The sequence below is a fragment of the Apus apus genome, chromosome 12, assembly GCF_020740795.1.
Source record: "Apus apus isolate bApuApu2 chromosome 12, bApuApu2.pri.cur, whole genome shotgun sequence".
Lineage (NCBI taxonomy): Eukaryota > Metazoa > Chordata > Aves > Apodiformes > Apodidae > Apus > Apus apus.
Window position 1 is genome coordinate 8,997,968 of NC_067293.1, and position 14,382 is coordinate 9,012,349.

A 14,382-nucleotide genomic window follows, 5' to 3' on the forward strand; every position below is an offset into this window, starting at 1 on the left:
GACCTGGCAGCTGGCTCCACACGAAGGTCCCTTGCAGGTATGGGTGGGTACAGCAGGAGGGAACCAGGTTCTGGAGTGTAAATGGGAAGAGGCTGCTGGGCTGGACTTGCTGTTTGCAAATTCCAGGGTAAACCTTACAGGATTTTTATTTTCTTTATACAAATATACAAGACATCTCTGCTGCCAAAACTACATGTGCCCCCCTGGCATCGGCTCGCAACACTACAACACAGAGATTTGGGAGGAAAAAAAATGTCCCTCTAGGTAACACTTTGTTTTTAAAAGCATTTGAAAAAAATAAGTGCTAAGGAGGCTATGTTTGGAAAGAGGCAGTTGAATTACAGACAACCACCACAGAAGCACTACCCAGAGCAGGCCTCTGAGTACAGAGTTTAACAACAGCCAAGTAACACTGCTGAAACAGACCAAATTAAAATACCACAGGAGTTAAAATAAAGTTTTAATCTACAATACTTCCATAGAGGAACAAAATTAAAATAAAGGAAAGATACATCCTTGTCACCACCTGTGTACACCAGTGGTTACAGTCACTGCACCCCACTGCTCTGACACCTATGTATAACATAGGGGAAAAGGAAGCAAGCAGCTCAGTTCTTCATCACAGGCTGTGGTGGACTGGAGATCAGACCCACCATCACTATACTTAGACCCCAATTGCCAACTGCTTGCTTTAAAAGAACTGAAGCCCATCTGTATTAAATTACAAAATCATTTCTATTTACAAGTCTAGTTTGAACCACAAACCAAAGTCAACTGTTTTGAGAAAAAAAATTAAAAAGACTTAGGAAAAAATACGTACGTGGACAGTCTGAGATCTTACACAGGAACTTAGAAGTGCCTTCCTTTTTGCTGCTGTTACTAGTAGTTTGCTTTTGATGGCCAGTCTACTCTCATTAGGCAAAATAAATGGAAAATTTCACTTATCAGCATCAGGTAACAAAGCCCTCCTATGGAATCCTCCTGCTTGTCTGATTCAAAGTGAGCACAGAACACTGGCAGCTCTCATCTTCCCTGCCTGTTCCTGCCTTTCCTGCCTTGTAGCCTTTCACTTTACAGGGATACCTTGTAGACACTCAACAAATCATCCATAAAAATCTGACAACAGTAACTGTTTCCTTGACACCTGTAATCCACTCCTGAGGCTTGGCCCTGTTGGGTGAAAGGCACTGCAGCACTTGCAGCTTTTAGCGAACGGTGCCTGGAACAGGTTAGCTCCTGCTTGGTAGAATTTAGGGTGCACAGCTCAAATGAAGAATTATTTTTCCTCCTTGCCCTTAGTCTTTCTGTAGACCATCTCTCGGAAGCTCGCAAGGATCTTATTCTCTCGTTTCCTCCTCTCCTCCTGGTTGAAGGATGCCAGAGCTCTCTTCTCATCCGCGCTGTAGATCTGGTTCTCCTTGCGCAGACGCACGGCTTCCATCCGGCGGTGCCTGCGGGCGGGACGGGGGAGTGAGCGCGTCAGCACGGGCTGGGGATGCAGAGCCAACAGAGGAGGCAGCTCTGGCAAACGTCACTGAACCATCCCCATCACCTAAACCATACCTGCTGCCACTCATGACATAACCAGAGCTCTCAAACGATGCAATCTCTTCACTGGTCAAGCCGATCTCACCTCTCCGGGGTATCCGTTTTCCTGCCTTCACATACTCTGCCATTGCTGCCCCTTCACCGGGCAAGAGGGCATGTCCATAGCTTTAAAAAAAACCAACAAAAGCAGTGATTTCAACCAGTCCCAAACACAGAGAGTGGGAGATAAACACCCAACTTCCCTGTTCACTACTTGCTACAGGACTTTCTTATTCTTTCCTACACATTGGCCTGTTTTGTCCTTATGGCTGACACTAGCAACACCTTAAATCACCAGTTGAATCTATTCTGATTAAACAGTAATGAAGGTCCTTCCACCTTGATTTATTTGATTTGATCAAAGCACTGTTAAGAGCTGACTACTCACTTCAAGGGCCTGTCATCCTGAGATGCATGAGTTTTGGGAGCTTCTGGGCCAATCAAGCTATCAGCTTCTGTATTTTCTGCAACAATTGAATAATGAGGAAGATTAATATTGTTCCCATTGTTCTTTGTTATCAGAAGAGTTACACAGGTCAGCAACACTTAACAATCCACAAAAAGGACACCAAAAAGTTTCAATCCAAGTATAAAGTCAGGTGAACCTACTTGATCTCTCAATCCAGAGATCTTCCCCTTGAAAGGTTTCATCATCAGAATCGTCACTACTTGAATCACTGGATTCCTTCCTGCTCTTCTTATTTTTCTTTTTCTTATACTTCTTCCTGTGATAAAAGTCAAAGACAGGCTGTTTAAAATTATTCGACAGCATCTACCGCCGTAACGAGTAAGAGCTCAGGCTCCCTCACTACCTGCTGAGAAAGTGGTGCTGCCCTCTAGTAGAAAGCAAGTCGAATTACAAACAACAACCTGGAAACTTACTTTCTGCTCTTCTTTTTCTTCTTCTTGCTTTTCTTTTTATCTTCATCTGAAAAAAAATATAAAGAAAGGGTATATATATTAAAAAGTATATATATTATTAGCTACAAATAAGTAGTTTGCTGCATGGTGAATTACTCACTGCCTCCACCCAGCATGCCTTAGAACACAGCTGCCTAGAGGGGACCAGTTTAGCTACCAGAGAATACTGAGGAAGCCTCAGCAGAAAGCTGCCAGCAGTATTGTTCTGTGTGAGAACAGACCAAACATGTTTCTGGCACGAGACATCCAGTGGGTGCTAAGTGCAGCAATCCTGCCTCCTGAGGCCTGCCTGCCAGCATGCGGGGCACCGCAAACCCAGCAAGACGGTGAGAGGAAAGACCAACAGATTGATGCTGCAGCCTCGTAGCTTTGATCACTGCAGGTGTGCAGCAAGTGCCAGAAGTGCCCCTGCATGTCCAGAGGGGCAGAAGCAGAGCTCCACAGCACACACACCAGCCCAAACCCTCTTCTCTTACCACTGGAGTTCTGCTCCGACTCCGACTCGCTGTCGCTGTCCTCAGAGTGTTTCCTGCGCTTTCTCTTGGACGCCTTCCGCTTCTTCTTCTTCCTTTTCTTCTTCTTTTTCTTTTTCTCCTCTAAAATGTTTTCAAAAAGTAGCATTAGAGAAGAGAGATCTGCTAGCTCCATCTTTATTTCCTGACCTTCCCAAAACAACACTCTGCCTTGAACTGGAGCCCACCACACTGTCTTCCACCTGTCAGTCAGTCACCCTCCTGCAGGCAACAGCAGCAGATTCTAGACATCAGTAGCTTCCCACTTTTGAAACAAGATGTGCAAACAAAACAAAATACCTTCTGAGCTGGAATCTGAAGAACTGCTCTGAGATTTTGCCTCCTCGTCTTCTACCGGTGTATGCTCATCGGAACTGAATAAAAATTAAAATTGGCCATTTAAAATCCACTTTGTAGTAACAAGACCAAAGGCACACGTGTGACATAAAGGTGTGTGTGCAGATTTGGAATCAATTCTTGCAATAAACTATCACACAGCTAATTTGCAGCATGGGAAACACTCTCAGAATGTCCTGGTTGGAGCTACTATATACAAAGGGCACCTGACCTACAATAAATCATATCCTGCATCATTGGTATGTTGGAACTATTTGGGAAAAAGTCATAAAGTCGATTCAGCAACGAACTGACACAACATGAATGATGGCAAAGGGACTAGCACAGGGATGAGATGGTTGTCTAAATTAAACTGACACAGATACCAAATATCATCAAGACCAGAAGAAAGAAGCATGTGCCTTACTCAGGGTCAGGAACCTTTGGTGACAGTCCCCAGACTTCAGGTGCTCCCAGTTCTCCAATCCTCTCTCTCTCATTGAGCCTCCTGTAATGAGAAGACCTCACTGAGTCCCGTGTGCTACACCCAGCACATCAGCACTGCAAGCCTGATTCCTGCCACCTTCTAACCGCCTAAAGCAGCCACAGCCAGGAGAATCATGGAGTCATCATGGTTGGAAAGGACCTCTGAGATCACCGAGTCCAACTATTAGGCATGCACACACACAAATACACAAAAACCAAAACAAAAAGCAAAAAAAAACCCAAACCAATCCAGACACTCCACTAAACCCCCCCCCAACACACAAAAAAACCCCCACAACTTCGGCCACTAGAGCAGGCCCTGAAGATCCACATCTGCACATTTCTTGAGTACCTCCAAGGATGGTGACTCAACCACCTCCCCGGGCAGGCTGTTCAACTCTTTCAATTAAGAAATTCTTCCCCACATCCAGCCTAAACCTCCCCTGCCACAGCTTCAGGCCACTTCCTCTGGTCCTGTGGTTACTCCCTTGGGAGAACAGGGCAACACCCGCCTCCCTACAACCTCCTTTGGGGTAGATGTAGAGGGCAATGCGGTCTCCTCAGCCTCCTCTTCTCCAAACTGAACAGCCCCAGCTCCCTCAGCCACTCCTGGTACGACTTGATCTCCAGACCCTGCAGCAGCGCTGGCGGTGCTGCCGGGGGGCTGTGCCCGAGCGGCAGGGCCCAGCACCGGGCCGGGCCGGGCCCCGCGCCACTGGCCTCTGCAGGCCCCTCTGCAGAGCCTTCCTACCCTCCAGCAGATCAGCACCGCCACCCAGCTTGGAGGCACCTCCGAACCTCCTGAGGGTGCCCCTCGCCCAGATCACGGACAGGGGCGGTGAACAAAGACCGGCCCCGAAGCCGAGCAGCGCGGGACACGCCCGCTGACCGGCTGCCAGCCGGATCAGGCCCCGCAGCTCCCCGGGCCCGGCCGGCTTTTTAACCAGCGAGGACGGACCAAGCCCCGCGCGGAGGCCCGGAAGGGCCGCACGGAGCAGCCCCCGCCCTTCCCGGGCAGCCAGCTCCTCCGGGCGGCGGGAGGAACCGGCGCGACAGGCCGAGCGGAAAGCGCTGCCCGGGCCGGCGTCACCTCTGCCGCAGGATCTCCTCCTTCTCCTTCTCGTAGTACTCGGGCCAGGCCTTGCTGTGGTGGTGCCCGTGGTGCGCGGCAGAGCGCGGCCCGCCGGGCGTGCGCTCGCGGGACCGGGACCAGCTACGGCTCCGCCGGTGGCTCGGCCGCTTCAGGCCGTTCCGCTCGCGGGAGCGGGACCTGCGGCCGCGGCGCTCGGGGCTGGCGGCGGGCGGGCTGCGGGAACGGGACGCCGGCGCCATGGCGGCCGCTGCGGGGGAGCCGCTTCCGGGCGGCGCGCGGCTTCCGGCGGGGCGGCCCCTCCCGCGGGGCCTGGCGCACCGCCCCGCCCGCCCGTGCGGAAACGCGGCGCCGCGGCGGCGGCGTTCCCGGCGGCGGCTCCCTTTGTGCTGCCGGCGGCGGGCCGGCTCCACGGCGGCCGGGCCCGGTGCCCCGGCGGCATGGACGTGCGGGCAGCGGGGGTGCCAGGTAAGGCGGCGCGGGTGGTGGCGGGGCCGTGCCCCGGGGGCGGCGGGCGGGAGGTGTCCAGGCCGCCCCGGAGCAGCACCGCTCGGCGGACAGCTCACGGCCCGCCCTGCCGCAGCGGGGACGGAGGCCGGGCCCCCCTACTCCCCGGAGCCCGCGGGGCTCCCCCCGGGCCCGGCGGCTGCTCGGCCGGTTGTTGACAATTCATGCGGCACGTGCCAGCCCGGCCTGCCGCAGCTCTGGCCGCCGCTCTCGGTGGCAGCTCGTTCCCCGGAACAGCAGCGGTCTGGGGAGCAAACACTAACCGCCATGTATTACGAGAAGCCTCTCCCTGCCCGCCCGCCCCGCAGCCCCGCTCGCCGGGGACCCGCCTGAACCGGGCGTTCCGGGCGGCCGCGGCGTCCCCCGCGCTGGCGTGTGGCGCCTGGGAAAGGTGTCTGGGTACGTCAGGCCCTTGTTCGCAAACGAAACACTATTTCAGTTCCCAAACTTCCCATAAAGGGCATTAAAAATATATATAATCAGTAAGGAGGAGGAAGCGCGTTTGCACTGTGTGCTGTCTCGTGTGCAGAACAGGGACGGGAACGACGTTACGAGGTTTGCATGTGTGTGGAGTTCCCGTGTCCTCTGCCGGTCTGGGGACAGCGGGACAGGGTATCTCCCTGCCGTGGGGATGGAACGGGACAGCGGGGGGTGCAGCGGCCGCGCTCCTGCCCCGGAGCCCCCGCTGCGTGCGCTGAACCCCAGAGCGACCGCCAGCCCCGCCAGCCCCGCCAGCCCCGCCAGCCCCGCCAGCCCGGCCCCGCGCTCTGCCCGCAGGCTGCCCGGCTTGCTCTGCCCCTGCCGCGTGCCACGTCAGATGTCCCCAGGAGGGAGGTCCAGGCCACTGGCGGCAGGAGGTCATGCCACCAGCCCGTGAGAGATGGGAGCTGCTGGGCCAGACACGTATTTTAGGGACCCGTCCCCGTGGCGAGTAACTGCACCCTGAGGCCATCATGAGGGCACGTGGCTCTAGCTTCTCCCCTGGGGTCCGCCCAGCTGGGGCTGCCCCAGACAAGGGGTCAAGCCCCTGGAAGGGGGTGGGTGGCAGCGTTCTGTGTGCGGAGGCAGGGTTTGCCGCGTGCGGGAGGCAGGGTTTGCTGCATGTGGGGGACAGGGTTTGCTGCGTGCGGGGGACAGGGTTTGCCGCGTGCGGGAGGCAGGGTTTGCCGCGTGCTGGTGCGGGCTGGCAGAGGGGCGGGCAGCTAATGTCAACATAAAGTGTTACTTCGACTTCAGTTCTGTCAGGCTGCCTGTAATGGGATTGACAGGAACAACACTCTGAAAATTCCTCGAAGCATGAGTGGTGGAAATTAGTATTTGAGAGTCCTTCAGAAGCAGTGGGGTTTTATTTGAAATTCCTCAGTGGAATAATATTTCCATCCTGAGAAGTAGTCTTAGCTAGGATAACTTGAATTTTGGTTTTACTGAAGGCCCTAATGGGAAATTCCTGGTCTTGTTTATAAAATTGAATGTATTTGAATGTAAGATACATCTTTTCATAACAGAGAATGCTTCTTTGTCTCCCACATTTGTTAAGACTTTAAGAGTTTTGTTCTCACAAACGCTATTTTTAAAAAGAAGAGAGCTCTTTTAATTGCTTAACTGAAAACCTGTTATTGAACTCTCTATTTTTTGTCTTCTCACAGAAGCCCACACATCACTTCTTTACAGCTGCATTTTGTATTTTCAGAGCCTGCATCCCAGAATTTTTTTTGTTCACTTCTATGCATCAGAATAAAAGGTCCTACTGTATCTCTTACCTATTTTTTCAGTTCCAAGAACACTAAATTTAGTACTATGCTCTAGATTTTTCTTGTCATTATCTTAGATAAAATGTTTCTTTTAATTTGTCACGACGTAAGTTTTCATGCGAGTCAATTCACCAAACCCTCTCCAGGCTTATCTAAAAATAAAAGAGGGAAAAAAAAACCCTCAAAACTAAGAGGTGCATGCTGGACAAAAAATATTCACATTGCAATTCTGCATTCAAGTGCAGGAGGACTGAGTGGCAGTTTCAGTAGTTTTTTCAAGCTGGTGAGAGTATCAGCTCTGCCCTGACCATGGCAAGGTGACAGGAGGGCTCAGATTTTACATCTGATCTAAGGAGTTGCCAGAGAAGCTTCTACAAAAAGGTAAAAGTCTTAGAATCATAGAACCATAAAATGGTTTGGGTTGGAAGGGACCTTAAAGATCATCTGGTTCCAATCCCCCTGTATGGGCAGGGACACCTTCACTAGACCAGGATGCTCAAAGCTCCATCCAGCCTGGCCTTAAAGCTCCATCCAAGCTGAACCTACGTAGATGTTTAATAGTTAATCACATCTATAAACAAGGGGTGGAAAGTTAGTCTAAACTTTTTCCTTAGGAGGAAATGGAAAACAAACTCCACGATTAATAAATTAATTTCAAAAAATTAATTTTTATTAGGAAAAATATAGGCTTCTCTCCTATTTTAGTAAGGTATCCTTTAAAGCCAAGGAGATGGTGCAACTCTCACAGCTAGTCCAGGATATTTTAAATTAGCCAGCACTTCTGTGCCTAAGGCTAAAAAAAAGTTCAAACCTGACTTTTGAGAACTGATGATGCATCCTTCAGGAACATGACTCCTTCCAAATCAGTGCTCCTCTTTTCTGTAAGTTTTCCTCTTACTTATTTATAAATGAGATAAACAATGAAAAGAAGAAAACTCCTTAAATTTGAAGGATGAAGGGCTAAGAAATTGTTGGCCCATCAGACATTTCTGGAGGAGAAAAAAGAACACTGGATTATACATTAAGAATGAAAAGAATTATAGTCTTATTTTCATTTAATATAAACACCAGTGCAAAAATAACTAAGAACCTATGTCAAAGAAGACTTAATTGAAGGGTTATATGAGGAAGAAAAGCCTACCTTTCCCCAAGTATTCTATTATTTTAGTCTTCTTCACTCAATTATCTGGAAAAACCTATAAATAAACAGAAACCAGCTTTGTAACATTTCAGATCTGAGTGGTCACTTCAAAAAGGCACTTTTGCTGCTCGTTATACAAATGCAGGGAGGATGGCAGGTGATTTTCTTGCTGGAAGGGCTCATAAACCTAGGCAGGACCATTTCCTTGCTGATATATGCAGTGAGGGGTTGCAGTCACTTGTGCCAGCAACTGTGGCCTGCTAATGGTTTTTGGTTGAACTTGATGGAAGGACATTTGTTCTTGGCAAGGTTTTTCAATCTTAAGAAAAAAACCTCAAGAACCTCTGTGGCTCAAGTCCACAAAATCCATGTGGGTGGGCAGGAAAGGAACAGATCAGTAACTGAAGGTGAGAAATACCTTTTATGCTCTTGGTGCTCCTTGAGCATTCAGGAACAGTGGCAGTTTCCAAGAGACCACGCTGGGGCACGTCGCTTTGATGACCACACGTTGAATATGCCGAGAGCCACATTTTGCCAAAGGACTTAAAGTCTGTACAGCTCCTAGCCAAGTCTCACACGTGCCACTGTGGTGCAAAGAATGCCAGCTAAATGACCCTGCAGCGCGGGCGTGCAGGTGCAGGTTTCAGACCTGCCTGCTGTTGGGCGGAGGGGCCCGAAGCGTCAGCGCTTGGCAGAGCAGAGCAGCGCACTGCCAGCCCGGTCCCTGCCCCCGGGAAGGAAATGAGCCACGGCGGGAAATAACCTGCTGCCATCACATCTCCACGGCCTTATCCCACACGGTCCGACATAAGGCAGCTGTTACGGGGCTTGTTGCGGGCTCCACCGCGGGCGAGGCGAGCGGGACGGGTAGGAGCCAGGCAGGGATTGTCAAGGCCGAACCGAGGCCTGTGCGCGCGGGCCTCGGCTGCCCAAGGCCGCCAGGGACTGGGGACCAGCGACCTGCCGAGCCGCTCCGGTCCGTGACCCACGCGCGGGCCCCTGCGGCCTGCAGCCGGTGAAAGCCCTGACGCGAAGGGGGGTCCCCCGGTGGGTGCAGCCCCCCGGGCGGCTGGGAGCCGCCCATCGCCTCAGCGCGCTGCACCGCTGCCGCGGCTGAGGGGCTCCGGGAGCCGCGGGGGGCCGGCCGGGGGGCTGGCAGGAGGCCGGGCCGGGGAGCCCCCGGCGGGCACGGGCACGGCGCGACCCGAGGGCCCCGCCTCAGGCGGCTGCAGGACGGGAGGACGGCCCCGCCCCGCGCGCTGGCCCGAGCGCGCCCGAAGGTTCCCGAGGCCGTTCGGGGCCGCCAGCCGAAGGGTGACGAGCGCGCCCGGAGGTTCCCGAGGCCGGTCGGGGCCGCCAGCCGAAGGGTGACGAGCGCGCTCGGGTGGAGCGCAGCGGCCCGCGGGGAGGGCAGCGCGGCCCATCGCCCCCTGGCGGCCGCGCCGCGGGGGCAGCGCCCGAGCCCGGGGAGCGGCGGGGACGGGACGGGACGGGACGGGACGGCGGCCGCAGCGCAGGTAACGCGGGACCTCTCTCTCCTCCGCGCCGCGGGGGGACTGCCTTCCCCTCGCGTTGCCGGTGGGGCCGGCTCCGCTCGCCTGGAGTAGGAAGTGCTGGGCACGGCCTGGCAGCGCGGAGCGGCGGAGGGGCCGCCCGGCAGCTCCGGGGCCGCCCGCCCGCTCGCCGGGCCCCCCGCCTGTCCCTCCGCCTGTCCCCCCGCCTGCCAGCGCCGCCGCTCCCTCCCGCTGAGGCGGGGCCGCCTGGCCCCTCACAGCCCGCCTGGGGAGCCCGCGGCGGGGCCTGGCCCGCAAACACGTCCCGCAGCGCTGCCCTCCCCGCGGCGCCGGCTGCGGGCGCCGGTTTCCGTGGTGAGCTTGGCGGGGCCGCGGCGCGGGGCTGCAGCCGTGACCGCCCGGCCCTGGGGGGGTCTCGGCCTCTTCTCCTCGCCCTGCCCTTCCCGGCGCCTGGAAATGCACTTCTAGGAGTGAGACTGAGGACTTGCAGCCTTGAGCTCGCTGCTGGTGCGTGTCGGTGCTGCTGTTTGCATGAGGGGGCACCAATCGAGAGGCGGATTGGTTTGAGTTTGCAGTCGAATTGACTTTTCTGTTTTTGTTACCATGTTTCTTTGGTATCTGCGTTTCAAACACGAAGTGACCCTGGAGATACCTTCACCTTTCACCGAAGGGTGAAACCAGAACGTTTCTTTTTGTAGGAAAGGAAGTTAAGTATCAATAGTGTTTTAATTAACTCAGTTGACTGGTTAATACATGGATACAGTTTGTTGTCTGGCCCCAAAAGAACTTTCATGTTGTTCGACTTTCTTGTCACAATTTACATAACATTTTAAAAATTAAAAAGAAATATCTAATAATTATTATTATCATCTCTATAATTTTAGAGGGACCTGCATCTTACATCTTCTTGGTTTTTAAATTTACCTTGTTTGCTGTTGAATCAGATAAGCAGCTGTTTCTCTGTTCCTCACTGTGTAAGAATAGAGGATATATTCAGAATTCCACCTACCTTGTGCAGAAGGTGAAGAGACAAATAATAAGAAACAAATTTGCAGATGCTATATCATGTAAGCTTATGAATAATATCTCAGATCTGTTTTTTTTCAAAAGAAGGAATATACAGTGAATGTGGAAACATTACACAGTTAAAACTGCATGTCTGTATTTTTACTAATTCGATGCCTTTTATTTTGTAGGAATGGAGGGGAAAAAACTGATTTCTGCAACAGACACACAGTACTCCAGTGTGCTCCTTCAGTCTCTGAATGAACAACGTGGTCATGGACTTTTTTGTGATGTTACTGTCATCGTGGAGGACAGGAAATTTCGAGCTCACAGAAACATCCTTTCAGCCTCAAGCACCTATTTTCACCAGCTTTTCTCAGTGGCTGGTCAAGTGGTTGAACTGAGTTTTGTAAGAGCAGAAATTTTTGCAGAAATCCTTAACTATATTTATAGTTCCAAAATAATCAGCATTCGATCCGATTTACTTGATGAACTGATTAAATCAGGGCAACAGCTGGGTGTTAAATTCATAGCTGATCTGGGCATACCTCCCTTGGAAGGCAAAAGCATGCCCGGTGAGGTCAAAGATGGTGCTTCAGAAACTTCAACTTGTAGCCCAGGTCAAAAGGATGCTGAGACACAAGTACCTGTGGTAAGGCCTGAGGGCCAGGAGGTAACGGATGGGATGCCGGTTATAACACAGTCCTTCTCCTTACATGGCATAGAATATGAGACTACAAAAATCACCGTGAATGATTCAGATGATGAGGATGATGACGTCATTTTCTGCTCGGAGATTATTCCTCCAAAAGAATGTACTAAAGATACAAATGCTGCAGCCCAGAACCAGCCTTGCCCAACTCCAGCTGGAGGTTCTGACCAAAAATCATGTGGCAGTGGTGGCTCTCCCCATTTGACCAGCACCCCAGCAGCTCAAAAACTCCCTTCGTCCACCAGTCAGCTAAGCCCAAACCAAACACAATCAAGTGCTGCAGCTCCACAGCATTTGACTCCTAATATCATTGTGCTAAATAAGCCTCAACTTAACGCGTCGCTCAGTGCCAGCTCCTCCCACCAAACACATGTGCCCCCTACAATTAATTTACTCGAGGACAACCAGCCACCAGCTCATAATGGCTCTGTAAGTGAAGTGGAGACAACTGCTGTTGATGATGATGAAGTTGTTGAAGATGACGTTGATATCATTAGCTCCTCTAGTCCTGGTTCAGTCAGCAGTAGCTCGTTGGCTCAGCCACCGTCAACACCCAACCAGGCAGCTGAAGGAACAGGTGTACAGAAAAAACAGGTGGTTACCCTTTCACAAGAGCCGTTTTCTAAACCTGGAGATTTTAAAATAAAAATCTCAGATGTTCTTAGTGGCAACAACAAGGAATTTGGTTCAGGTGTAGCATCAAAGAATGCAGCAGAAGGGCAGAAAATCATCACACTGGATACAGCAACTGAAATAGAAGGCCTGTCCACAGGCTGCAAGGTTTATGCAAATATTGGTGAAGATACCTATGACATAGTCATTCCTGTCAAGGGCGATTCTGCGGAAAGTGAACCCAAGCCTGATGAAGCCCCTAAAACATCTGGTGGTGATTCTCCAAACAGGAAACGCATGAAAGTAAAGCACGATGACCATTACGAGCTCATAGTGGATGGAAGAGTCTACTACATCTGCATTGTGTGCAAGAGATCGTACGCGTGCCTGACGAGTTTGCGGAGACATTTTAACGTTCATTCCTGGGAGAAGAAGTACCCGTGCCGGTACTGTGACAAGGTCTTCCCTCTGGCAGAGTACCGCACCAAGCATGAAATCCACCACACCGGGGAGCGAAGGTACCAGTGCCTGACGTGTGGCAAGTCTTTCATCAACTACCAAATCATGGCCTCCCACATCAGATCAGTCCATAGCCAAGACCCTTCTGGAGACACCAAGCTCTACCGGCTGCACCCCTGCAGGTCCCTGCAGATCAGACAGTACGCGTACATCACCGACCGCTCCAGCAGCATCCCGGGGATGAACCAGGGGGGAATTGTCTACCGTGTTGGCGCAGGGAAGGATGGCACTGAGGGAACAACATCTAACCCTCCAGCCAAACAAATCACCTGGGATGACATTTTCATTCCACAGGGAAACGAGGCAATTTTTAAACAAAATCCATCGGAGGGAAGTAATGAATTTGAGTTTGTAATACCAGAATCTTACTGAAATGCACTGAATTCTGGGAGAAGGATTTGGTGCAGAAATACTGCAGCTGGTTTAAATGAACCATTACGTTTGCTGTAAAATCAACTGTTAAAGTGAAAACAAGTTAACTTCTTCTACCAAGTCATCAAATGGTGGCACTTAGAGGGATCATTAGTAGCTGCAAGTGATTTGTGGAAGTGGTTAATGTGAAAGTTTACTTGAATAGAGAAAAGGAGCAGGCAGTGTTTTCCTTTAATCTCGATCAAAACATGGGGATTTGTAGCTTGGAAAGGTACAGTTTCTGCTAAAGAGCTAGAAATCTTCCTTCTGAAGTAATTGAGGTATTTCCTGTACCCGTACTTACTATGTAAACCCTTTCTTTCATGTTAGCACTTCTATGCTGAATTCTTTTTAGATGTTAAGAAAACAGTAAGATTTTTTCATTGTAGTCTCTTGAACATGGAACCATTTAAAAAAAAAAATCCCACAAATCATGTTTATTTTTGAGAACAATGCATTACTCAAGAATCCAGAATAACTGATCCAGTAGTTCAAAGCAGTGTATTTTCAAACTAGCATCTTAGTTCTGTTTTTTAAGCACTATGAATCATCTGTCTCCATGCAAATAGACTTGCCAATAAGAGATACTCCATTAGGGCTAACTTGAGCAAACTTTATTTATACTTGGCAGTATGGTGAGCAGACAGTGTCTGGACCATTATATTTTATTCCTTTTGCAATGGGAAAAAAAAAATCCCAAACTATCAAAGCCCAATAGTGTGGTAGCTTAGAGCACTTAGAAGGGAGATAGTTTTGCCTTCTCAAAGCTTGGAGAATAAAGTTAGGTTTTCTTACTACTTGAAAAGATGCTAGTAGTTAGTTTGGAATAAAGTGCTGTTCCTTTTTTTAGCTTTTCAAGATGAACAGCTTCAGTCTGGTATTTTAAAAAAGTAATAAATGCAATAGAAGTAATACTTTTTTTGAGCTGAAGGCTTTGAAATTTACTTCTCAAAACTCTGAAATAATCTAAGTGCTATATTTGTTTAGCACTGAAGCTGATGTGGATCTTGTATGCCCATTTGGCTAGGTCTAGAAACAGGGATTTGGATTTTCCCCCCCCCCCCATTTATAGGATGTGGAAGCATGAGGACTAAACCAACAATTCAAAAATACCCTCCATCCACAATAATCCGAAGTACAATTTCTCTGCAGTTGTCTAGTTGTAATCTCTTTTCAATGTTGGATTAATTATATTGTCATTTTTTTCTCTGTGCAATTGGTACATGGTTAGCCACTTATAAATTAGGTGTACAACTTGAGCATGAAGCAGTAGATCTG

At 50.5% G+C, this 14,382-nt stretch overlaps 2 protein-coding genes and 1 long non-coding RNA gene across 6 annotated transcripts; 1 reads left to right on the forward strand and 2 right to left on the reverse strand.

Annotated features, from left to right (window-relative positions):
• Window positions 1-1,180: 1,180 nt before the first annotated feature.
• On the reverse strand, window positions 1,181-5,199 carry NKAP (NFKB activating protein). The gene is made up of 9 exons (XM_051629944.1): window positions 4,933-5,199; window positions 3,784-3,864; window positions 3,321-3,394; window positions 2,985-3,104; window positions 2,470-2,515; window positions 2,197-2,312; window positions 1,976-2,051; window positions 1,564-1,713; window positions 1,181-1,451 (listed from the first exon to the last, which is right to left on the reverse strand). Exons 1-9 carry the CDS (start codon window positions 5,172-5,174, stop codon window positions 1,277-1,279), a joined length of 1,080 nt encoding a protein of 359 aa, XP_051485904.1. The 5' UTR covers window positions 5,175-5,199; the 3' UTR covers window positions 1,181-1,276.
• A 43-nt stretch (window positions 5,200-5,242) lies between these two features.
• ZBTB33 (zinc finger and BTB domain containing 33) lies at window positions 5,243-13,273 on the forward strand. 4 transcript variants are annotated; one of them, XM_051629940.1, is made up of 2 exons: window positions 5,243-5,400; window positions 11,042-13,273. In XM_051629940.1, the coding sequence occupies exons 1-2, from the start codon at window positions 5,373-5,375 to the stop codon at window positions 13,063-13,065; spliced, it is 2,052 nt and encodes a 683-aa protein (XP_051485900.1). In that variant the 5' UTR covers window positions 5,243-5,372; the 3' UTR covers window positions 13,066-13,273. The 4 variants fall into 4 exon arrangements, with proteins under 4 accessions (XP_051485900.1, XP_051485903.1, XP_051485901.1 ...); XM_051629943.1 differs by lacking the exon at window positions 5,243-5,400 and adding an exon at window positions 9,113-9,131; XM_051629941.1 differs by lacking the exon at window positions 5,243-5,400 and adding an exon at window positions 9,823-9,848.
• On the reverse strand, window positions 7,839-9,526 carry LOC127389468 (uncharacterized). Its single transcript, XR_007890644.1, has 3 exons — window positions 8,750-9,526; window positions 8,332-8,386; window positions 7,839-8,179 (listed from the first exon to the last, which is right to left on the reverse strand). It is a non-coding gene; the product is annotated as an uncharacterized LOC127389468 (long non-coding RNA).
• Window positions 13,274-14,382: the final 1,109 nt, after the last annotated feature.